Source organism: Bicyclus anynana, chromosome 11 (genome assembly GCF_947172395.1).
Source record: "Bicyclus anynana chromosome 11, ilBicAnyn1.1, whole genome shotgun sequence".
NCBI lineage: Eukaryota > Metazoa > Arthropoda > Insecta > Lepidoptera > Nymphalidae > Bicyclus > Bicyclus anynana.
In genome coordinates, this window is record NC_069093.1 from 14400469 (window position 1) to 14427079 (window position 26611).

At 38.6% G+C, this 26611-nt stretch overlaps 1 protein-coding gene across 1 annotated transcript; it reads left to right on the top strand.

Moving 5' to 3' along the window:
* On the top strand, positions 1–24785 carry LOC112046507 (alkyldihydroxyacetonephosphate synthase). The gene is made up of 11 exons (XM_024083143.2): positions 1–421; positions 10079–10165; positions 13948–14239; positions 15026–15211; positions 16109–16282; positions 16845–16961; positions 17367–17513; positions 17963–18229; positions 18973–19133; positions 19994–20115; positions 23188–24785. The coding sequence occupies exons 1-11, from the start codon at positions 231–233 to the stop codon at positions 23370–23372; spliced, it is 1929 nt and encodes a 642-aa protein (XP_023938911.2). The 5' UTR covers positions 1–230; the 3' UTR covers positions 23373–24785.
* Positions 24786–26611: the final 1826 nt, after the last annotated feature.

Genomic DNA, 26611 nt, shown 5'->3' on the forward strand with positions numbered 1-26611 from the left:
GATCTGTGGTTCCAAGTATTCACAAAGAATTTACTGCCATCTAGTAGTGTATAGAATAACTATTTCATGAAACTTTTCTTCTTAGTTTACAAAATCATGTACAGATGTCGCTACACACCGCAAACTGTTTTATCGACACAAATTTCAGACATGCGCGGCAGGCTGCGCGATTTACAAAATCGTAGCAAATGTTCCCCGACATAAATCCATAATCGGTGTCCGGAATAAAAATGTCACCCGGCTTAGTGACGAGTGCTAAAAACATGTTACAGAATACAGCAGACGATAAGAACAATAAACGCAAAACAGTGAACAGTGAAAAAACTAGCAGTTTCAGTGATAAAAATAAAAATAGAAGCGCAGATTCGAAAAAAAAATATGAAACAATTATAAAAGTTAAAAGTGTTATTCCTAGGCGACGGTGGGTATTTTATTTCTATTATTTAATTACAAACCTAAGTGATAATACAACAATATGGATTATTAATTTTTTCCTCAATTTATATGTAGGAAGTATCAACCTATTTAATATAACAAAATAAAAAGGAAAAATGTTAAGCTCGCTTGGGAACAATTAAAACCACGCGATATGGTGACCTGCTCTTGTTTCAGGATAACTATAATTAACTGGCTTACTTACATATTCTAAAAATAACACAGTTTTGTTACATCACTCTACAAATATTTTCCCGCCAAAATATTCCGATTAAATATAAATTCTAACACATAAATTAAAACCTGTTATTATGTGAATATTTAGCCTAAAACTTTATTATCTTGTGTGTTGGTTTTGGGTTCTGGATCGGGCAAAATAAATAAAGTTTGGTATATTGAGTACCTCTGATTCCCGAGAGTGTGGGTCCGAATCCGGTCCGGGGCATGCACCGCCAACTTTTAATTTGTATACATTTTAAGAAATTAAATATCACGTGCCTCAAACGGAAAGGAAAAACATCGTGAGGAATCCTGCATACCTAAGAATTTTCTTAATTCTCTGGGTGGTGCACTATTGGCCTAACCCCTCTCATTCTGAGAGGAGACTCGAGCTCAGCAGTGAGCCTAATATGGATTGATAATGATGAATGAATTTTATGAAATTAATTATCACGTATCTCAAACGGTGAAGGAAAAACATCGTGAGAAATCCTGCATACCTAAGAATTTTCTTAATTATCTGCGTGTGTAGTCTGCCAATCGGTATTGGGCCAGCGTGGTGGACTATTGGCCTAACCCGAGGAGGAGACTCGAGCTCAGCAGTGAGCCGAATATGGGTTGATAATGATGAATGAATTTTAAGAAATTATCTAAATATCATGTGTCTAAACGATGAAGGAAACCTACATACCTGCATTTGGCCAGCGTCGTGGATAATAGCAATAGGCTATTATCCACGACGCCTAATGACTTCGGTGGCGGGTGGTGGTGTGGCGATGCTACCTCGCCAAAAAAGCCGTAGAGTTCCTATTAAGGAGCTTCTGCCAATTACAAAATCAAAAAAAAAGACAACATTGTGCAAGAGCCTCAATAGCTCAACAGTAGAGCCGGACTCATCACCGGTGGTAGTTCGATCCCCGCCCCGTTGGACTATTGTCGTATGGTACCCAATCCTAATACAGTCTTTCCCAACTAGTTAGAAAGAATTAGGAATATTGCTCATATTTAAAATGATAATAGCATTGTTTTTTAATTCTTAAAAAAAATAAGGAATGGTTGTATAATAACAAGCTCTATAGTCTGTTAAGTTCCTTTAAATAGGCTAATTAAGCGCATTATTAATTAAAATACTCTCTGGTTCAGTTAGGAATGCCTTGCTATATAGGAGCTATAGTCTGGCAAGTTCGTTGATGACACTTCCATGGTATGCGGGCGACGGGGGGAAAGACTGCGGCGAGTGAAATCGTGCGTTCGGGGAAGTGGTGTGCATCAGTCGTGGGTTTTTCATTCATCGCTACTCGCCCCCCGGCCCGCGCAGACCATCGGGAGTGTTATGAACGAAGTTGCCAAGCTATATAACTCAGCACAACCACAGGGCCCAGGCAAACACAGATGCAATATATAGCACATTTCTGGCTTACGCTGTGATGCTATTATAGGCCATACTGACAAGAAGCTCTAGATCTTAAGGTTACGAGTATTTCGAACATCAGCTGTTTGTTCCGTCAGTAAAAAAGTAGCAGACGCCCCGCGGTTTCACGTGCGTAGTTTCTGTTTCCGTGAGAATACGGGGATAAAATATAGCCTATGACACTTACAAATAACGTGGCTTTTTTGTGGTAAAACAATTTTCCAAATCGGTTCAGTAGATCCAGAGATTATTATACAACAACATCACACACTTTACCACTTTATAATATTAGTATAGATACCACAAAACAGAAAAAGCTAAAGCTAACGCTTGTAACTGAAATTCAGGGGTAAAAATATTATACTCAAAAGTAAATAAAAACAAGTTTTACTTAGTAGAAGTTTATTCTGAGCAGAATAATAAGATTCAATATCTGCAAAGGGTGTGATGTTTTTTCGGAACTAAATGTGCGGTCCCGCTTTGTCAGATTACACAGACAATAGGAAAATAAATCAGTTAGGTTTTAAACCTTATACGAGAATCGAACCCGATACCATATGACACCATGACGCACATGTGCCCTAGAGGTAGGTATTATCTATACTAAGGTCTTATTCGCGCGACACATTTTTTAACGTCCGTTAAAAAAGCTCTTATGCGAATGAGAGCTTAAGAGCTAAAGTTTGTGGTGTTTACTGTTTGGAGTTATTAAGGAGGGTAAACCACTGTATCTTCTTCATAAACTCACTTGGGCGGCTGATGATGAAACCGTGCGTCGCAGCTGCCGACATCAATTTCGGGTTCCCCCTCACCGTACTGCCGCGTTTAGAGGGTCATTTACATACTCCGCTACTAAATGCTGGAATAATATTCCCCCACCAATAAAAAAAATCAAGTCTAAATTTAAATTTAAAAAATTATTGAACCGATTTCTCCTCGACAAACAGATGGAATTCCAGCATCATGTGGCGGAGTTTTCTTTCTTATAGCAAATATTTATATATTATACTATGTGTAACTTATATGTGTAATCAATATTATATTTAATAATGTACAAATTTAGTAATTATTCATTCATATTACATTTTTATATAAATATTCTTTTTCTTTTTTTATTTATTATGTAGTTATAGTAAGTAAATATAATAATAATAGTATAGTTATTAAACTTGGGAATAAATTTGATTGTTGGTTTTAATACTGTAGGTACTTTAATGTTATATAATTTTTCTTTTTGTTCTTTTTTATATGTTTTAAACTAGTTATAAGTTTTAATTTGGTTTTGCTTTAAATATAGGTTTATGTTGCCTGTTTTCATGGTGGCACTTAGAACTGGGTCCTAGCTGAAAATCAGCGCTGTATGTTCTTTGTTTATGGGGAGCATACAGCAATATGCTGAGCTAGGACCTTTTTCTAGGTTATGCCACACATCGCAGGGTATTATTCTTAAATAATTGTGGTGTGTGGCATAATGTAGTAATAAATATATTTTCTTTGGTGTTGTAGGGAGTAATTTCTGAATATGCTGAACCGGTTTTGAAAACACTTTTAAAAAACCATGATTATTTTGGTAAGTGTAAAGCCCATAGGCTATATTTTATCCCCGTATTCTCACGGAAACGGAAACTAATTTTGACGGCCACCGTGGCGCAGTGGTGTGCGCGGTGGATTTACAAAACGGAGGTCCAGCTGGGCAGATTAAGATTTTCTTAATTGATCCAGGTCTGGCTGGTGGGAAGCTTCGGCCGTAGCTAGTTACCACCCTACCGGCAAAGACGTACCGCCAAGCGATTTAGAGTTCCAGTACGATGTCGTGTAGAAACCGAAAAGAGTGTTGATTTTTATCCTCCTCCTAACAAGTTCCCGCTTCCATCTTAGACTGCATCGTCACTTACCATCAGGTGAGATGTGTAGTCAAGGGCTAACTTGTAAAGAAAAAAAAAACTACACGGGTAAAACCGCGGCTAGTAGTCAATAATCTAAACGGCTAATTTCCCGCTTAGATGAATATAAACAAGATGTTAGTCCAGTTTAAACACATCGAGCACAGATAAATCTCCGCGGTGAAGACTTGTGTAAATAGATCGCGAGTTTGTAAACACTATGCCAGCACTTCACTATTGTGCGTTTCATTGAATTACAACTAGAACGTAGAAATGGAAGTACGAGTAAAATAGAACGTCGAACGCGTATACATTACAATATATTTTCATGTAAATTTATAAATAGCACTATGGAAGATCTGTAAGGGTCATTTCAGACCAATGACCAAAAGGAAAATTGCTCTAGCTTTTAGGCTGTTATTTACACCGATTGGTACCGAAACCACACCCTGGTTTGGCTAGGGTAGGTTAACGTAGGGGAAGGGTAAGGGTAAAAGCGAAGCTTGACCGGGTCCGCTATAGAATAAATTTTGATAGTTTTATGTTGGAGAGCATTATACTATGATCGATACTGAGGCCCAAAACACTTTTTATTTTTTTTGTCTGTATGTTTGACAGTCCGTCTTTTTTATTCCATGTCTTACATCGATTTTCGCACGAACGAAGTCGCGGGCGTCCGCTAGTAAATAATAATCAGAGACCTATATGTCTCAGATTATTATTAAACTAGCTGACGCCGCGTGGTTTTACCCGCGTGGTTCCCGTCCCCGTAGGAATATGGGCATAATATATAGCCTATAGCCTTCCTAGATAAATAGGCTATAAAACACTGAAAGATTTTTTCTAATCGGACCAGTAGCTGAGATTAAGCGCGTTCAATCAAACAAACAAATCTTCAGCTTTATAATATTAAGTATACATTATTAGTTCATTCTATATATTGAGATATATGTAGGTGTTCAAGAAAATTGATGTCTTAATAACCCTGAGTATTTATGGCTTGAAAAATGTTCGCATTTTTAATCCGGTTTTTCTAATATAATAAACACTGAAACAGTCTGGCATTTTAATTTTAATTTATTTCCTTCTTTAGCTTCACTGCAGTTTAATTTGTTTCAAGTTTAAGTTTACGTTGTTTTTTGCGTATAGTTTTTGCGAATTTCGTACTCAGCGCAGTAGTGCAATAATAATTGACGGGTAACACACCGTCTGAATCCTCTTTCAGATTAACTAAATGATACCTGAGGTTTTTACAGTCTGCCAGACACAAATAGGTACAATACATGAGTTCCCAACATTTCTTAAGAAAAATATTTATAGTATTTTTCAGATTTAGCCGTAAAAAATATAGTACGCTTAAAGAAAATATAGTATTTTACGAATTAAGCAAAAAAACACGTCTGTTTTTCTACCGATACTTAGTTACACTTATATTTAGTTACACTTATTACATTTTTCAGATTGTTGAAAATATAGTATTTTTGCGTAATTACTATACTCGTATTTCTTCAATTCTACACGAACCCAAAATATAGTACAATACTATATATTATAATACCTACGGTTGGCAACCCTTGTTGGTATATGACTGTGCTCTATGTACTAAGACTGCCGTTGGTCTATAGGTTCGGATCACGAGGTTCTGGGTTCGAATCCTGGGTTTGGATACTATTTTCTTTTTCGAAATTTTTAGTTCAAATTCTCAGCCCGAATTTAAAAAGGATCCAGCTCAGCGTTTTGCTGCATGTTTCACGTACTTCGTGGTTGCTGGTGATGTTATCCAGCTAGAACTCCACTAAACGAAACTGTCGTAACTGTAGCACTAAATCTCCGGTTGAGGGGCCTCATCATCATCATCCTCATCGTCAACATCGGTGGAAAGTGTTTGTCTGTATTTTATAGAGTGTGCTCAGGAGCTATTCGGCATCATATCACCTTTGCCTCTTTACCATCGCACCTCAAGACATAGGGTGGGTTTTCATCCCTATGTTGTAGATGTCCCTACGTCTTCTTTTCTCATATGCACGGCTAGGGTTTGGAATACCCTTCCCAAGTCTTTTTTTCCTGAATATTATAACTTGGGGTATCTTCAAAATAAGAGTGAATAGGCACCTTCTAGGCAAGCGTGTCCTATCTTAGACTGTATCTACACTTACCATCAGATTAGATCATGGTCAAACGCGAGCCTATTTGCATAAAAAAAATCATCACCATCATCATCAGCCTATGTTAACAGTCTAAGGAACTTAGACCCTCCACTTTGATTATTGATAATAATGTTAAATTAGCTAAAATTAATTAGTTAAAAACCGTACGTTTATTTTGAATATTTATCAAAACTTTCTATTAAAATCCAACTTATCGAGTGTCCGAAATCACAGGTAGGAATATAGGTTACACTGATACATAGATAACACCACGCGCTGCCTGATAACGAATATATTTAGATTTTGATATGAAATCTAAAGTCCGCTTAGTGCCCAAACGGAAAGGACAAGGTTCCATCGTTCTCGTTACTCGTTAAAGTCAATTTGCAATGTCTTACGTTTGCTTTTATGGCTTTCTTTGGTCTCGGGTTGCTACCACAGTACAATAAGTATACTGTGTTGCTACTGCCTTTTCCTTTTTAGTTTTTATTACTGTTTAAATTTACAGAGCCAATTTTAAATTTTTTTAGCTGTCTTCTTAGGTTTTCGGATTTTTTTTTTTGAGACAGAATTACGATCGACTTTCAACCATCTAATTATTTTGATCGTTTCAACTCTCCTATTAGCTAGACTTCAATATACGAGGTAACATTGGATTTGTCTCAGTTGTGAAAGTAACTTAGATTTACTATTTCCAGATTTTCACCCACTACTTAGACAATTTTTATTATTTTTTTTTTATTTCTGAATGATAATATAATTCAGTCACGCTGCCTTGGAGTTTTCGCGATACTAACAAAGAGCAATTAATTATTATAATAAATGAAAAATGTACCATTAATTAAATAAGTTTTCTTAATGACAAATGCAATGTAATAAATCTAACTATTTACGATCACTTATGTTTACCTGTAAAACAATAATGTTTAAATAATAAATTAACTGTAAACATTTGTGTAAAGAATAGTTTGTTTGTTGTGGATTTAGCGTGTGAGCTCATTGTCATTGCTTCATTAAGGAATCATTTAATTATTTATCTTAATAAGGACATACAATTAAACTAACTAATGTTTATTATTATTGGTCACCTATTCTGATGGCCATGGAATTGGGAAATAGCATATTGTCTAGCCCAAGAAATTAAATATCACGTGTCTCGAACGGTGAAGGAAAACATCGTGAGGAAACCTGCATACCAGAGAATTATCTTAATTCTCTGCGTGTGTGAAGTCCGCCAATCCGCATTGGCCCAGCGTGGTGGACTAATGGTCTTGCCCCTCTCATTCTGAGAGGAGACTCGAGCTCAGCAGTGAGCCGAAAAGTGGGCTCAGAAGTGAGTTGATAACGACGATATTGTATATTATTACCCGTGCGATGTTTGGGCGGATTGCTTACTATGTTCTTATCGGCTCGACCGATTTCAATTTTTATTTTTGTATTGTTTCCTCTGTTTAAGGAAAAATATAGGTAAAAACTCAAAAAACTATTCGATAATATTACAATTGGTAATATCGTACGCGAATTATGATATTTAGTTACCAGAATTATGATAATTTAGTTTTCTGGGTGTAGAATCCATAATGGGACCACTAATTAAAATAGGTGTAATAAATCGTGGACTTTGTCGAAAAAAGACGATTGTTTTGACTCAACTTAGCTTCAGGATTAGGTAGGTAGATACTTTGGTTATCTTTGGAAGTCGGTTTGGCTCAAAGAGTCAATTAATATACAGGGGTTTGGATATAGTGTGACAGACAAACAGACACGTGTTTGACAGTAGACAGTTGATTGAGAGAACTTTGGGGTATTGTCTGTAAGACTTTATGTATGATCAAGTCATCTTAATCAAAATTTGGTAAGAACCAGCTGAATTGTTGTATAAAGTTTGGCATTGGCGTATTTTTGTAACATTCTAAAAGTCTGAAAACTACATATTACATACATGTCCGCTTCTATTGAAATTTGTGGTCACAAAATCGTGTTTTTTTGCAAATATCTCATTTCCTATGGGGTTTTCAATATTTATATTTGTTATCAACATGACTAGGTACGTAGTAGGTTTATGATAATTTGATATTATTTAGGGACACACAGCTCATAGCCGCATAAAAATATAAAGCTATTGCATAGCATTTTTAGGGGTAGGGGTAGGGTAAGGTAGGGGTAGTTGAAAGTTTACATCGAGTTTTACGCGGACGAAGTCGCGGGCGTCTGCTAGTAGCTTAATAAATAAGGGTACAAATCGCTAGTCATTCCATACCTAATATGTTTAATTAACTTGTTCCAAAACTAATAAAAATAAATTTGATTAAAGCTCAAAAAAGCTTGAAAAAGCTCAGAACAAAGCTTATTTGTTCTTTAACTTTTGAATAACATTTCAGAAAGCAACACATAATTTTAGTGAATTGAAATTTGTTTGTTGACAAACATTGCACATCAAGTTTGGCTTTAGTTTATTATTTGATAGCATGTAGCATGTAGAGAGCCGTGATAGTTCAGTTGATATGACCTCTGCTTCTGAACTCGGAGAGTGTGGGTTCGAATCCGGGGCGTGTACCTCCAACTTTTTAGTTGTGTGCATTTTAAGAAATTAAATATCACGTGTCTCAAACGGTGAAGGAAAAACATCGTGAGGAAACCTGCATACCAGAGAATTTTCTCAATTCTCTGCGTGTGTGAAGTCTGCCAATCCGCATTGGGCCAGCGTGGTGGACTATCGGCCTAACCCCTCTCATTCTGAGAGGAGACTCGAGCTCAGCAGACGAGCCGAATATGGGTTGATAATAATGATGATGATGTAGCTATCAAATATCCCAGTGCGTGAAAGTCCACAATAGTGTGAATACTAAATCTACGAGTTAGTTCCGGTTGCAATCTAATCGTGGCTATCTATCACTTGATGACATTATAGCATAGTCATATCAACTGTGTAAAATGTGATAACGAGTTTCTTCAAAATAGTACGATGTACTTACGCCTAATTGGCTTAAGATGTACTTACTTAAGCCTAATTGGCGTAAGTACATCGTACTCATATGAGTACAGTAAAAAATGAGAAAACTGCGCGGAAAATTTTCATGGATTTTAATTTGTTTCTTAATTATGACTTCCCAGCTGACTAATTCACTAACTTTGACGTATCTAGTTGACATAAACAAAATTGAGATTTATGTAACAAATGTCATCCGGTGCCTAGCGTTGGATATCGTACAGTAGGTAGATGACATTTCAAGTTGATTTGATGTTTATTATAATAGGTTGATAATAAAGACAAAAATAGTGAATAGGCCAGCTGATGTGCATAAAAGGCACAGAGACTATAGTCTCTAGTACAAATGGTCTAGTAGACTACAAATGGGTTTGTGTTTTTGAGGTTGTAGGAGTTCACCTCTGGATCTACTGAATCAATTTTGAAAATTCTTTTACCAATAGAAAACCACGTTACTTGAGAGACTAGTAGGCTATTGTTCCCGTAGGTATACCCACGGGAACGGGAACTGCGTGGCTGAAACACAAACCGCGGCGTCGATAGGTAGCAGAAAGGCAGCTTTTAATCCCGATATTGTCCAAGAGAATTTAAAAAGATGAAACCACAGGGCACCACTAGTGTAATCGATAAATCATTATTAAAAATTTCGACGGCCTCCGTGGCGCAGTGGTGTGCGCGGTGGATTTACAAGACAGAGGTCCTGGGTTCGATCCTCGGCTGGGCCGATTGAGGTTTTCTTAATTGGTCCAGGTCTGGCTGGTGGGAGGCTACGGCCGTGGGTAATTTTTTTTACAAGCGATTTAGCGTTCTGGTACGATGTCGTGTAGAAACCGAAAGGAGTGTGGATTTTCATCCTCCTCCTAACAAGTAGCCCGTTTCCATCTTAGATTGCATCATCATTTACCATCAGATGTGATTTTATTAAAGGGCTAACGTGTAAGAATAAAAAAAATCTGATTTCTTGATTTTTAATATGTACTTACTGTCATTACAGGCAGGATCTGCTGAAATGGTATGGCTGGGGGTACAAAGACTCCATGTTCGTGCTCGACGAAAACACCACCTCCTTCACCGGCAGCAGGTAGTTTTTTTTTTTAAATATTATTTATGATATGATTGAACAACCCTCTCAGTGGTGTGAACTTCATACTTACTTGGAAAATGCACTGTGTACCATGTAAGCCTTACATGGGCATTACAACATAGCTCGTGTAGACAAATCGGCCAATTACAATGAGTTAGTAGACACTTTAAAAGGCTTTTTTCAAAACGCCATGATGGACTTTTATATGTGTTATGACGTCACGTAAACCCGTAACCGTATAATAACTAGAACGAGATAAGCAAAAAATTGCACAAACCTTTTTGACGTTTCTTACTCCAGTGCCATATATATAATGTATCATCTATGAGTGCCATCAAGCAACATCGTGACGTCACAAAATGGACGACAGCATTTTTGACGTTTGGATTTATTTAATTTAAAACAGTATAATTTTTTAATTCAGTTTTATATGAAATCCTTAAGTTACCTATATTAATTAATATCAATATATTTTGGACCCTTATTCCATGTACTATATGAAATTAATATTGTTTTTATTAAATTTTCTTTGAGTCAACTAAGATATAGATAAACGATAAAAATGTTTGGAAATTAAATGTAGGTACTATCTAATACTATACTAAAATATTGTTAAATGGTGATAAACAAAAAAAAATACCTTGGCTGAGTTTGTTGTGGGCTCTTCTCCGACCAAGGCGCGTTTCGACCCCTTCATTACTTTAATTTTAAGTTTTCGACTAATTTATCACCATTATCTAATGTAACATTATCTAATATAACATTATCTACATGAAGTGTCTAGAATTCTAGATCATATAGTACATACAGGTTAGGTTCCATCCATTTTCCATATAGTAAAAAAGCTTACCTAGTTAAAAAGCTTCTGCACGCCACTGGCCATTTTTAACCGACTTCAAAAAGGAGGAGGTTCTCAATTCGGCCGGTATTTTTTTTTTTTTTTTTTTATGTATGTACACCGATTACTCAAAGACGCCTGGACCGATTTCAATAATTCTTTTTTTGTTTGAAACGGTATAGTCCCCATTTGGTCCCATTGCCATCATGTCAAGATCTGATGATGAAATCCTGGAGAAATTGAGGGGAACTTTCAAAAATTATATGGGTGTCTAGTGTGTTCGTATACTTTTCCATTTAGTACTTTTAAGCACTACAATTTCATGAAGGTTTAAAATCGATCTGATGATGGAGCCATAAAACAGACGAGGGAACTCCTCGGCGATTTACAGCAGTTACCTTGTGTTTGGGCTTGATTAATTTGTATTAATGAGAACTTTCCACATAGATAGGTTGTGAGTGTCATTTAGGGGTTTGGTGATGAAGACCAAGGACAATTAAGGGAACTCCTTAACAGTTTACAGTAACTACCTTATGTTTGGCCTTGATTAATTCGTATTGCTGAGAACTTTCTACTTAAATGAGTTGTGTTTGTTATTAGGGGTCTGATGATGAAGACCAAGGTCAATTAAGGGAATCCCTTAACGGTTTACGGTAGCTACCTTGTGCTTGGGCTTGATTAATTTGTATTGCTGAGAATTTTGTACCAAGACGGGTTGTGACTGTCATTAGGGGTCTGATGTATTTGTTTGAGATAAAATTTTACACTAGAAATGGAAAAATAATAAAAATTTTAATAAAAAAAATACAACCGACTTCAAAACCTAAAAACGTACCCACTAAACTAAAAAGTGAAAAATAACATCATAATATGTTCTACCTGCTGATCAGTATGAAGGCGGTGCTTAGCCGGTGTTGTCTTAATTTAAGCCATTTCTGACAGGACCACATGAAACAACACTGTCTGCAAAATCTAAATCTATAAGATATTCTCACATGGCTTGAATTAATACATCACCGGCTTAGCACCGCCTTCATACTGATCAGCAGGTAGAACATATTATGATGTTATTTTTCACTTTTTAGTTTAGTGGGTACGTTTTTAGGTTTTGAAGTCGGTTGTATTTTTTTTATTAAAATTTTTGTTAAAGAAGTTTTAACTCTATTCGGAATCACAAGACCTCGTAAAATTTTATCGGCATCAAACTGAAAGGTCTTTATCAATTTTATCGATAACCGATAGCCACGGATTACTGGAATTTCTTATTGAATAATATATTACAGGGTGTACTGCAGTGGTCAGTTGAAGCATTGGAACCTTACCTTGAAAAATATGTATCGTAATTACTACGAGGACCTTGACTCTACCCTGCCCCTACCAAGATACAAATAACGATCCTTTTCTAACGGTGGCATTTCCATTATGGTTGGTCAGTTGGACAGTTGATCGATCCCCCCACTAGATGGATCGAGAACATCAAGCGGGTTGCAGGGAGCCGCTGGATGCTGGCGGCTCGAGTCCGTGGTGTTTGGAAGTCTATGTCCAGCAGTGGACGTCCATCGGCTGATAATGATGATGATAGAGAAAAAATACGTCCTAAAAGTTTACCTCTACATAATGTTATAGTAATAATAATATGCTCCCGACCGACTTTTCGGTCACGGCGTCTAGTCTCAAGGTGAGAATAACCATGTACGCAGGAGATATTACAGTGCACAAGTGCGCAAGCACAGGTGCACTCTCTCTTCCCTCGAACCCTCACTCTCAAAATCCGATGGGACGGCAGACCGACACGACCGGTGAGATTAGGCGCAGGAACGACGGCTTTACGTGCTCTCCGAGGCACGAGGATGTACTAACACTGCCAACTATCCAACTCCAGGCTGATATTAAGATTTTCCTTGTAAGAAAAATCCCAATGACCTATTTTTTTTGTTGATCTGACCCGGGATTCGAACCCTGGACCTCATTGTCCTTAGCTGAACCAGCTAAACACGGGACCAATGAGGCAGCTACCAATAGTATAGTATTAGTGAAATACGTATGTATCAGGATATTCCTTACCAAGTAAATGACCGCTCGGGATCAATTTATGCACTTATGTTTGTGACACAATCCGCGGGTCAAGACAGTGGTGTTAACAAGCTATGACTAGTTCTGAACGTCTGTGGGCGGCCGGTAAATTGCCGCGTCCGTTGCTATCGCGAATATTTGCGCTCCTGGAATTTACTAATCTGCAAAACTGTTAATTTCATACTTTATTGTAAAATGTTTGAAATGTTAGACTGAGGGCCTAGAAACCTTCGTGCTTTAAAAAATAAAGTCAAAGTTTGTCAGCCCATGCTTCTACCGCAGCAAAGTATGGTAGGAAAATATGAAGCTTGGACCGTCATGGCTGTAATAAATGTAATAAGCCCACGTGCCTGCAGTGCTAAACTGCAGACATTTGGGCTTATTGGATGTTGGCTAGAATCCTCCTTTCCTGCAACTGAGACACAACCCTTTCTCGAAACAATTCTTAAACGATTTGTCATGCGTTGAAAATATAAAAAAGACGTTTTAGGCTTGGCCATACCAAACACCATATCAATAAAAAATAAAATATTGGTACTTATTATACACTAGAAAATAGTGCTGGTTGATCCACCAGGTGGACTGACGACATTGAGCGAGTCGCAGGAATTTGCTGGATGCGAGCGGCTCAAGATCGTGATGTTCGGAAGTCCATACAAAAGGCCTATGTCCTGCAGTGGACGTCCATCGGCTGATATGAATATAATAATGATGACTTATTATATAAAGGAGCTTCTGTTTTGATTTATAGCTAAACCACTATTCTAAAGCATTTTCTACCGACAAACTACAACTTGACTCTAATCTCACTGCACGTGATATTTCCAAGTGAAGTACATTCAAAAAGATGCTAAAATTGTCTTTTCAGGTACTTAATCGGTGGTAAAAATCTACCATACGCGAAACAATGGATAAAGGAGCACTTCGACGTGGACATTTCGAAGCCTCACAAAGTACCCCAAATTCCGACAACGTTTCCCAAAAGCAGATTACCAGACAACATAAAGCAAGAATTGGAGAAGATAACCTTGCTAAGCACAGACGGCATGGACAGACTGATCCGGGCCCACGGTCAGACGCTGCATGATGTCTACCATTTGAGGGAGAACAGTTTCCCAAGGATACCTGACGCTGTTGTATGGCCGGAGAATCATGAACAGGTGTGTATACTTAGAGATAATCCTAACTAATATTATAAACTAGCTCTCACCCTCAGCTTGGTTTATGGTTTATTCGAGATAAAAAGGATGAGAGGAAAGAAGGCATGTGTTTCTCAAAACCTTCCAGTTCCTATTAAATAAATTCAGCAGTCCCACAGATCCGTACAAACAGATAGACATAATAATTATTTTATTATCGTGTAAATAGTTGTAAGCGCGTGAGTAAGCACAGTTATTGTGTTTATATGTATCAAAACGCTCAAAACTTTTATTAACTTTGCCATAATTATCTTTTAATAAAAAGACCAATATTTCCATTCACAAGTATTCGGCAAAGACTGTGTTACGAGTACGAGTAGATACGACATGGCGGGGATCGAACCGAACATTCGGTGATGAATCCGACCACATTACGGTTGAGCCATTGACCAATATGACCAATGACCAACATTCCCAATCCCCTCCAACTAATCGGGAAAGACTACTCGTATGAGTAGGTACTATAATAGACCAACGGGGCGAGGATCGAACCACCATCATTCCCTCGGTGATGAGGCCGACCGCTCTTACCGTTGAGCAATGGCATAGTCTGCCTTGGAGGTGCCCTGGTCAAAATTTGTTGGTGGGGAACAGATGAAGTTTGTTTATATTTTTTTCCCGGGAAGCACCAGAGTAAGTGTGAGATTGTCGATTACTAATTTTTGTTTTCACACGTAAGTACTGTAGTCCGGGAGCCCCATATCATGGATACTATTTTATATTTTTTACTATTTTATATTTTTCTAGGTAGAAGAAATAGTAAACAGTGCGAGTCGACACCACTTCGTGATAATTCCGTTCGGCGGCGGCACTTCAGTGTCCGGCTCGGTGACGTGTCCGGCCAATGAAGACCGGCCCATCGTCGTACTGGACACCAGTGACATGAACTCGATACTATGGCTAGACAAAGAACAACTGCTGGCAAGAGTTCAGGTAAACACCACAGGCTGCACCGACAGTCTAGACTGTAGACATTTTAGAAAGTATAGTCTGGCAAGTTCGTTGATGACACTCCCATGATGTGCGGGCGACGGGAGGGAAACCTGCGCGGGTGTGAAATCATGTGTGTGGGGAACACGCTCCCCGGCCCGCGCGGACCATCGGCAGTCTTACGAATTTAGTTGCCAAGCTATAGATACTTCTCCTTCAAATAAAGATGCAAACATTAAAATGAAGTATCTAAAAGAACAGAAATTGCTGAAAGTTGCTTTAACAGAAGGAGCGCATCAGCTGTGAAAAAACATGTTATCAATCTGCAATTATCAACGGTTTTTTATACGGGTTTCGATGTCATACGTCATCCTCTGTGCCACTCTAATTAATTTAGCATCGCGTGTTTGCTGTGTGTACGTTCCTTGACGTTGACTGTCAGAGGTACTGGTAAAATGAACTTTTAGCTTTTCAAAATAAGCCCACTTCCGTCTTAGACTGCATCGTCACTTAACCAGGTGATATCGCAGTCAAGGGCTAACTTGTCATAGAATGAAAAAAAAAACTATAACTATACTACATACAGCCTTTCTTGATGAGTGCTGTTTACCAACAAAGAAATTAGAAATGAAGGTAGAAAACACATGTCATTTCATAACTTATTTATTTTAAATTACGTATGGTTTGTTTATAAAATGTTATACAAAATATATTAACCATATCTAATTGTTCTAAGCTTATTAATCAAATTTATTTTCATTAATTTAAGAACAAGTTAATTATAATTATTGTTATTATATGTATGTGAAATGACTAGTGATTTATAACCTCATTTTTTAATTTGTTGTTGGTAAATAGTACTCATCAAGAAAGGCTATAGTATAAAAACGTTTCCTCCAGGCAGGTATAGTTGGGCAGGACCTGGAAAGGGAAATGCGCGCGCGGGGCTTCACAGTGGGCCACGAGCCCGACTCGTACGAGTTCTCCACCCTCGGCGGCTGGGTGGCCACCCGCGCCAGCGGCATGAAGAAAAACACGTATGGGAATATCGAGGACCTTGTAGTACAAACTAAGGTAACTCGGAAAATATTCAACTTTGGGTTAAGTATAACGATGGAATTTTCTGAATATTTGGAAAGCCAGCTACTATGTATTTTTTGCGAACCCGTCTGACATAAGAAACTTTTTGCAAAAGCAAAATATTGGTTTAGGGATTAATCAGAATATCCCCTTTTGTAACGAAGTACTTACCTCAAAACACATAAAGGAACCTATAAGATACTTGCATTACAAGGTACCTTACATGAAAATAGAGTAGGATTCAAACTACGAAGCTGAAGTCATCATCAAGTTGCCATCTTAAAATCGAAGTTTGGAGCTCATAGATACCATTTTATTTCAGTAATCATCTATATATTAGAAGGGAACATGTATGTGTGAGAATAGTAAAAGAAAATAATCAAGGAAAAAGAGTTTGAAAGCCTTCTTCTTCTTCCTATCAAGGTCCCACTGCGTGGGGTCCGCTTTCTGGCATAATCTCGCCCACTTGACCCCATCATGAGCGAGCGAGCGAGCAAACGATGTCTAGCCAGCATTTTTGGGTTCGAAAGTAATTTTTCCTCGACTGTTCTTTCAGGTGGTAACACCTCGAGGAGTGATAGAGAAAAGCTGTCGCGTGCCCCGACTGTCGTGCGGGCCTGAATGGGAGCACATTATTCTAGGATCTGAAGGATGTTTAGGAGTTGTCACAGAGGTAACATTATAATATAAGTATCCACCTAAGCTAAGTGCACAAAATTTAATGATGACGATCAAAGACGAGTGACACAATTCAATATGCTCTGAATGATAGTGGTTCAGGTGGACAGAAGAAAAAATTAACGCCAGGAATGACAACTGCAAGGTCAGCACAAAGTAATGCAAGGTGGTTGACTGCTACCTTGCTGTCTGAAGAGTTTGGGGAGGTTATTATAGTGCGTGCAAGCCAGCCGGCAGAAGTCCGAAGGGATTTTCTTCTTCCGGCACAAATAACATACTTAAGCTAGATAAGAATAAGGTTATCAACTATTGATTAATCAGGCGAATGATAATCGTGATTCAAAAGTCAAGTCACTTTAATTTGCTCCCAGAGAACTATACACCTAACTCTGAATTTTAGGTAACGTTGAAAATCCGTCCATTGCCACCCGTGGTCCGCTACGGCTCGCTCGTGTTCCCGGACTGGGACAGCGGGTTCCACTTCGAGAGAGAAGTGGCGAGGCAGCGGCTACAGCCCTCCAGCATACGACTCATGGACAATGAGCAGGTACAGACAAACATCAATAACGCTCTATCAGCTTTTCCTGGGCTGTCAATCAATATAAAATTATATTTGTCGCATAATTCAAATGGAATAGGGAATAGGATTCTTAGGGGCCTAATAAAACACTGAGAAAGTAACGAATAGGATTGCCAAGAGAAGTATAGAAGAGTGGCAGAAACGTTCCTTTTCTGAACTAAAGCACATGGAAAATTGGTAGAAGACACGAGCAAAGTTGGGGGAATATTCAAAAATAAAAGGTACTGACTTAACGTTTGACTTCTTTACTCAGATTTCTCTAAAAATAATATGATATATAAAATAATTGGGTACAGAAAATTACCCTAGGGGATAGAAAAATAACTTTTAGATGTCTCGTTAGGCATAATTAACAAATCTACCTTTATGAGCGAAACGGGAAAAACGAATTAATAAAACAAATTCCTTTTTCTCAGTTCCGATTCGGGCACGCCCTAAAGATGGAGCAATCCTGGGGCGGAGTCTTACTCGACGGGCTCAAGCGGTTCTACATCACGAAGATCAAGGGCTTCGACCCCCTCAAGCTGTGCGTGGTCACTCTGCTGATGGAGGGCAGCGCGGAACAAGTCGCTGATAGTGAGAAGAAGATGAATGCCATCGCCGCACAGTATGGAGGTGTTCCCGGGGGAGCGAAGAATGGAGAAATTGGTTATACGCTCACCTTCGTTATAGCTTATGTTCGGGTAAGACTTTCTTAATGTTTATAAACGTCTATGTTTCGTTCTTTTATCTTTGTCACTTGATCTAAAACTGGTTGACTGACTGACTGACTAAAAGTACACAATTTATTCCTCCTATTTTGTGGGAGTAATAAAGAGAAATGCATTTTTTCACATTTGCTTATACGCTAAGGACTCTGGGAACCTTTTACCACTTGAAATTTTTGAATTGTTAACTTGTCAAAAATTTGTGTCAAATTAGCAATTTCATTAGCAAGGTCATTGTTCGAGGTATTGGACGTCGTGGAAAAGTGTGCTGGGTTGGAGACTCCGCTCCGGAAAGCACAATTTTAGGGAGATGTCACATTAGTGCGTTGGGTTGCAATGAATCAGCGCATTGTATGCCACATCTGCGTTGTAACGGCGCACGCACTCAATCAGTCTCAACAATGGATGGAAACAATTAGAAACAAATGGACACTGTCCGTCGTCGCAATGGAGCAACGACAGCGCAATGCATCATCTTTCTCGCCGCTTTAACTTACTCTCGTCCGTCTTTAATCTTCAACGCTTTCAAGCGTCATATCCTTTAAAATATATGGAAAACGACACAGCGTCTAATGCACACTAATGGTCCAGTAGCCTTCATCGACCCCGCTCTCCAACACACATAAAACCTAATTGAAATCCATCGAATGTTGTTGATCTTGATGATATTTTGTAGGATTATGACATATTATGTTATTATGTGATGTTGTATTGTCCAGGACTTGGCGCTGGAGTGCGACATCGTGGCGGAGTCGTTCGAGACGTCGGTGTCGTGGGAGCGCGCGCTGGCGCTGTGTCGCAACACCAAGGCGCGCGTGCGCAGCGAGTGCGCCGCGCGCCGCATCGCGCACTATCTCATCTCGTGCCGCCTCACGCAGACGTGAGTGACAGAGAGAGACAAGCGTCGGCTCGTCCGGTACTTGGCGCTGGAGGCATGCGCCATGTACCGGACTGACGCACGGGCGTGTAACACCACCAACTGCCAAATACAGTCTGTTATTAATAATGTAGGCTAAGTACCTATTAGCTCAATACAGAAACAGAAAATGACGTCATCAGATGCCTCATAGATACCGTCAGAGGTATGGGTAGAATGAACAATGTACCTACTATAGGTGCTGTAGGAAATAGTAGTCTAAGACGGATATGACGTCGCTCGATCTCGTGTTGGCTCGTGCTGACGCTAGGTGGCGCGACTTGTTTCCTTAAAGAGTAGGGATTTAGAGAGGGGTAGCGATCGGTTGGCGGGAACGACTTCCGATATAAAGTGCTCGTCGTACGGTCGGTTTCAGTATGCTCGTGTTCGAGCCGTTCACATTTTTGTCGTATAATTTTTTATGGGTTACTTGGGATAGGCGGGGAGAGTGACTTCAGTGGAAAAGGAGAGTGTTTGTTAACAGTCAAAGGCGCCTTTAACCAGACACACAACGATCACAAGTGCGTGACTCCACTGTTCACTGTTCACAAGGTCATTCTCTGCCATTCTAAAGTCATAATTTGGTTACAGTTGGGTTTGTTAGTTAAGTTGTCCTGACAAATGTTGTGAAACCTTTGGTCTACATCGGTTTTCTTATATTTTAAATCCACTTTTGAAGCATTTTGCTATATGTACCTATATCTCAGCGTGCATCGCACCAGTTAGCCACAGTTATACAACTAGAGCTAACTTGTCGTTAATTTAAAAAAATCAGATGTTAATGACCCTCAACACACTAAAAGAGTCAAATGTATATATTGCAGCTACGACGCCGGCTGCTGTATATACTTCTACTTCGGCTTCAAGACGGTCGGGTTCAGTGACCCCGTGCGCGTGTACGAGGAGATCGAGGAGGCTGCGCGGGACGAGATCATCGCGTGCGGCGGTACGTTCGGTTGTCAACTCACTCACTCTCTTTCTTAGCACTCTCTGAGGCACCAACTTCTAACTCAGCCCAGAGTTGGAGGTTGGTTCCTGCAACTCTGGTCTGAGTTTACTTTAGAATGTTTTTTAGAAGACAAAAAACTCAATCTATACTAATATTATAAAGAGGTAAAGTTTGTAAGTTTGTAAGTTTGTCACATTTTTTAAATGGGGTAATCTTCGGAACTACTGGTCCGATTTTAAAAATTCTTTCACCAGTAGAATGCTACATTATTGGGGAGTGCTATAGGCTATATTTAATATTGGTATCATATATATTAGCCGAGTTATCACAGTTTTTGTCATACAGGTCGGACTGAAAATCCTCTTAAACAGACTTATTCGCATGCGCTGCCTTAACTATTATGTAAAATTGAAATTAATGTATAGAGGTTTTATGTATCTTTAAAAGTTCTACAAAAAAGTCAGCGACATCATATATCTATCTTCTATATATTAGCAGATATAGTACCTTTTGTGTTTTAAAAATTATTAATTTTATATACTTAGGTTTACGTCATTATTTATACAACTAAACTTTAATCCTTATTAAAATAAATTATAAAATAATCACAAGGATATTATGGAGATAAGATTTGCTCTTTACAGTATGTTAATTACTTAAATAGTTTCGGAGATAATACAAAATTTCTAAAAGTCGCAGAAATTCCGCTATATGACGCCCGGCGCTTTCATTTACATAGTTCCCGTTTCCGTATGAATATGGGGATCAACCATAGCCTATAACACTCGCAAATAATGTAGCTTTCTATTGGTAAAACAATTTTCCAAATCGGTCCAGTAGATCCAGAGATTACCTCCTACAACCACACGAACTTTACCTCTTTATATTATTAGCATAGAAGTCTCTATTTCTCTTGGTCATACCACCACTCTCGAAGGACTGGACCGATTTTGCTAAGGGTAGGAGTAAGATAGAGAAGTTACAGGGTAGGGTAGGGTACGGGTAGGGAAGCGTAGGGGTAGGGTAGGTTTAAGGCCGGGTTTAGGGTAGTGGTAGGGTAGGGGTAGAGGTAGGGTAGTGATAGGGTAGAGGTACGGGTAGGATAGGGAAGTGGTAGGGTAGGGGTAGGATAGGCGTGAGATAGGGGTAGGAAAGGGATAGGGTACGGGGAGGGTAGGGGTAGGATTTATTCATTTATTTATTTATTTATTCATTTAAGTTACATTTCCACATGTCATAAATAAAATTTCATAATTATTACAAATGGAACCCTGTGAGGGTGTTGTAACTACAAAGTAAAACTTAACTTAACTTAACATAACATAAGATAAGATAAGTAGAGAGGCGGATTTATCGTTTTTCTGTCAAAAAATCATTAATTTTATAATATACTTTTTCAAGCAAAAAGTTTTTTAATGTTAATAAAAACTCATTAATGTTTTCCTTTTTCTTAATGTTTTGCGGTAATTTATTATATATTTTTATGCACATTTTGTGCGGGCCAGTACTGTGCATCTTTAAATTTGATTTTGGCTGTACCAAGTTAAAATTACGCGCGCTCCGTAATTTATTTTTTCGTGGCAATTCATTTAATTTTTGAAAAAATTCTGGATTTTTCCTTACGAATTTGCATGTTTCTAAGATATATAGACTTGGTAGGGTAAGAACTTTTAATGATTTAAAGTGGGGTACACAACTTTCAGTTTTTTTAACGGATGGGGGTAGGGTGTAGGTAAGGTAGGGGTAGGGTAGGGGTAGGTTTGGGGTAGGGTAGGGGTACGGTAGGGGTAGGGGTTGGGTAGTGGTAGGGTAGGGGTAGGGTAAGGTAGGGGTAGTAGTAAAGTTGACATCGAAATTTACGCGGACGAAGTCGCGGGCGTCCGCTAGTATTCTATACTTTATAACTGCCTAGTTGATAGGTAGGTAGTTAGCTACAGATCCATTGGTTATCCTGTATCCAGTATGTTTCGGATCACGTGACAAGGTCCTGGATTCGAATCCTGGTCGGACAGCCTAATCTAACCAGCTGGGCTATGCACTAATTTGGTCTTTATGAACAACCTTTTAAATAAACATCAAATCAACTGAGAAATGTCATTTGTATACCTACTGTATGATATCCATAAAAGCTTGTCAGTAGGCACCAAATGACATTCGTTACATAGAATCTCAATTTCGTACACGTCAACTAACATACGTCAAAGTTAGTGAATTCGCCTGCAGGATGTGATTCAAAGCTCAGTCATATCATCATCATCATCATCATTATCAACCCATATTCGGCTCACTCTCTCTGAGCTCTCACTCTCACTGAGCTCGAGTCTCTTCTCAGAATGAGAGTGGTTAGGCCAATAGTCCACCAAAGTCGCTGGCCCAATGCGGATTTGCAGACTTCATTCACGCAGAGAATTATGAACATTCTCTGGTATGCAGGTTTCCTCACGATATTTTTCCTTCACCGTTTGAGACACGTGATATTTAATTTCTTAAAATACACACAATTGAAATGTGCATGCCCCGGACCGGATTCGAACCCACACCCTCCGGAATCGGAGGCAGAGGTCATATCCACTGGGCTAACGCGGCGTTGGACATAACTGGATTATATTCTCAATCAACTCACAGGCTCACCTATCCAAACCAAATGTTACGCTTAAGGGTAGGGTAAGAGTAGGCCGGGTAAGAGTAGGGTAGTGTAGGGTAAGGATAGAGAAAAAAGTGCACATAGGTAAGTCAAAGCGAAGCTTGACCGGGTCCGCTAGTGTAATGATAAATGTTCGATCTCCTCTCTTACGGCCAGTTTCTTCATCGCAAGTAACAGTCAAAGTAAGTAAATAAATAAATAAAAAGTGACGGTCTTATTCACTGAAAAATAAAGTCTTCTTTACTACTTACTACTTTTACTGTTACTTTAGCTTTACATGAAGAAACTGGCTGTTAGAAGACAAAAAACTCAGTCGATACTTCGTAGCCCAGGGCACAGCCCAGGGCCTCATAATCGATCGATCGACGACGAAGCCAGATCGACCGACGATTCAGGGCTAATGAGGCTGATGTTTTGGTTTCCAGGTTCAATATCCCATCACCACGGCGTCGGCAAACTGCGCAAGAAATGGTACACGTCCACGGTGAGCGAGCCGGGGAGACTCTTGCTGTTAGCAGCTAAGCAGGCGCTCGACCCGGACAACGTGTTCGCTCTGGGCAATATGGCCTTCGACCAGTACACTCCGGATGTCGTGAAGAGCAAACTATAAAATATTTTTTACTTGTTTTATAGTCACCTACCACTAGGCATAGGCGTAGCGAGAGGGCAGCGCCTCCCCCCCCCCTCCCTCTCCAGCAGAGCGGTCGGTTAGTTAAGAAATAATCGTTTCGGCTGGCGGAAAACCGGCCGTTTTTCATTGGATTTTACTAATAAAAAAATAATATAAATATTTAAAGTGCTACTTTACCTTTTGGATTTCCATACCACTAAGTTTATTTTAATTAACGAAACAGTGCGAAACAGGTCCATTCTTTTTAATGGTCTAAGGCTGTCACCATATTAAACCCAATAATAACTTAATTAACCATTAATAATATTAATGGTCTAAGGTTTTGCCTCTTTATTATAAGGCACAGATTATCCAACAATAATGGCATTTGCCTCGCCAATAATGATCGCTGTACACGTTACACACATTCAAATACTTCTTTTGAGATTTCTAGACTTCATTTGATTTAATTTTTTATCTAATATTTTAAATATGGCACATTCCACTGCTTTTCTGTGTAGGTTTATTTGAAATTTGATAATTAGTTAGTACCTAATAAGTATCTAATTAATTAGTATGCCATGAATGAATTCATTAAAACAAGTGATATTAGTTTAAAGGGTAACACATAGATTATAAGGTGTGAAATGAAAATGAGTGAATTGTACCTACTGAATGTTTACCAAAGGCTGGCTGTTGAAATATCATTCACAAACATAAATGACTCAGGATCCGGGGGTCTCATCACGATGAAGCGACTCACTGAAAATTTACTTGATAGTAATCAATTGTAAAAATTACTCACTGAAAATTTACTGATAGTAATCATTTGTAAAAAAAAGATACTTCTCGGAACCTGGACTAATAGATTTAATAATAATTAAATCTAAGTCTACAACAGTAAAAGTAAAGTGTCTAAGTAAATTGATCCTAATTGTAATAGTTTCAGAGTCGCATATTATTTTATTAGTACTTTTTCATTTACATGAATTTCACCAGCAGCGCTGGATAAATACATCAGTGTGATGAAACTTGAACTTATAAACTGAGATATATCGTCACAGTGCAGTTTACATCAGCAGTGGGACAATCAATCTGTGTGCTTGGTTGCAGTTTTCAATGTTTCCATGCTGATACGATTGCGTAACCGTAAACGCGAATTTCTAAGGTACTGAAAGAGCGCCATCTAGTGGCACTATTGCACAACTGTTTCAATTACTTAGAAATTCGCGTTTGTGGTTACGCGATAGTATGAAAACATTGAAAACTGCCATTAGGCACTCTGCTTCTAACACTAATTATTTTGAGTGTGTGATAAAGCTTGTGTATTGTGAGTGTGTGTGTTAAAGCAATGAATTATAAATAAGAGTAGTTATTAAATTAAATACTGTGTTAATAAAATGTTTAAATATTCTATTTCATTTTATTTCAAATATCCTTCATAATAACAATAAAGATGTTTGCATAAATGTACATATAGGCGCAGTTTTTTTTTTAGGACGGAGGTCTTAGGTTCGATCCCCGGCTGGGCTGAAAATTGGTGGGGAGGTAGCTTAGAACCAGGAGACGGACATAGGATACTTAGGATAGGGGTAGAGTAAGGGTAGGATAGGGGCAGAGTAGAGGTAGGGCTAGGGTAGGGGTACGGTAGAGCAGGAGCAGGGTAGGGGCAAGGTAGGGGTACGGTAGAGCAGAAGCAGGGTAGGGGCAAGGTAAGGGTAGGGTAGGGTAGTGGTAGAGTACGTGTTGGATAGAGATAGGGTAGAGGTACGGTAGAGCAGGGTAGGGGTGGGGTAGGGTAGTGGTAGGGGCAGTAAAATGATTTATTGTATATATATATACAGGGTGATTCGGACTTTAGTACCGATATTTTTTTTCGTGGTTCAGTATCATTAATAGAACATTTATGTAATTTTTTTTTATCAATTTATGTCTCAGAAATAACAAAATAATGGACACATTACCAAACAAACTGCGCAAATGCTGGCGGCACTTTGTAAGACGCCGACAAAGAAATACCGGCCGTAGGCATATCGCTTCGGCTTCGACTGACGGGGGTGGCAGAGGTGAGGGGATCGAAAAATCCCTGAGGACGCCTACCAAATTGCCGATGGGCGACCAGTGACAGACAATCTGCCGTCGCTTGCGCATTTACTATGTCGGGATTTTCAAATCGCGACTATTACGAAATGGGGCGAGTGTATTTGCTCAGCAATGAACGCCTTCGTGCAGCTTGCACAATGTACGAGTGAGTGTTCCTAGGCCACGAGCCCAAGGAATCCTGAACCCCGCCTAATGTGAGGAACAAGTGTTTTAAATAAACTAAATGAAAATTTTATTAAAACGTTCTCGGTTGTGCCTTGAAAGGAATGGACTTCATTTCGAACAATTGTTAAAATACAGTGATTAAAATTTTCAAATTAACAAAAACAAACTTATCAATGATATCTACTTAAGTCCAAACAGACATACATCCATACCTCAGAATACAGAAAAACACATTTACATTTTTCTGTATTCTGAGATCCATACAAACAAAGAATAGGTAAGTTATAAAAATAGGCTTAATAATAAAAAAAATTCAACCGACTTCCAACTCAAAAAATAACTTTAACTAAAAAGCAAAAAATAACATCCTACCTATGTGCTACCTTCTGATCAGTTTGAAGGCGGTGCCAAGCCAGTGATGTTTTAATAAAATATGTTTAAACTACAAAATTTCTGTGGTTATTCCAGAAACAGTTTTAATTAAAACACGACACTGGCTTGGCACCGCCTTCAAACTGATAAGAAGGTAGCACATAGGTAGGATGTTATTTTTTGCTTTTTAGTTAAAGTTATTTTTTGAGTTGGAAGTCGGTTGAATTTTTTTTATTAAAATTTTTATTTTTTTATTTTTAGTGTTAGCATACCCACTGCGTGTGTACAGTCACAACCTGGAAAGTTCTTATCAATACAAAATTATCAAGTCCAAACACAAGGTAGCTACTGTGAGCCGTCGAGAAGTTCTCTTCACTGTGCTTCGTCTTCATCACCAGACCCTTAATACAGTCGCAATCCATCTAGGTGGAAAGTTCTCATCAATACAAATTTATCAAGTCCAAACACACGGTAGCTACTGTGAACCGTCGAGGAGTTCTCTTCACTGTCCCTCGTCTTAATCATCAGACCCTTAATACAGTCACAATCCATCTAGGTGGAAAGTTCTCATCAATACAAATTTATCAAGTCCAAACACA

What these genes read in the sequence shown, in the direction of transcription:
- LOC112046507 (XM_024083143.2), top strand. Translation starts at nt 231, where the DNA reads ATGTCACCCGGCTTAGTGACGAGTGCTAAAAACATGTTACAGAATACA. An exon ending in ACCTCCTTCACCGGCAGCAG is followed by an intron (nt 10,166 to 13,947) that starts GTAGTTTTTTTT and finishes TTGTCTTTTCAG; the next exon opens with GTACTTAATCGGTGGTAAAA. An exon ending in GACTCATGGACAATGAGCAG is followed by an intron (nt 17,514 to 17,962) that starts GTACAGACAAAC and finishes CCTTTTTCTCAG; the next exon opens with TTCCGATTCGGGCACGCCCT.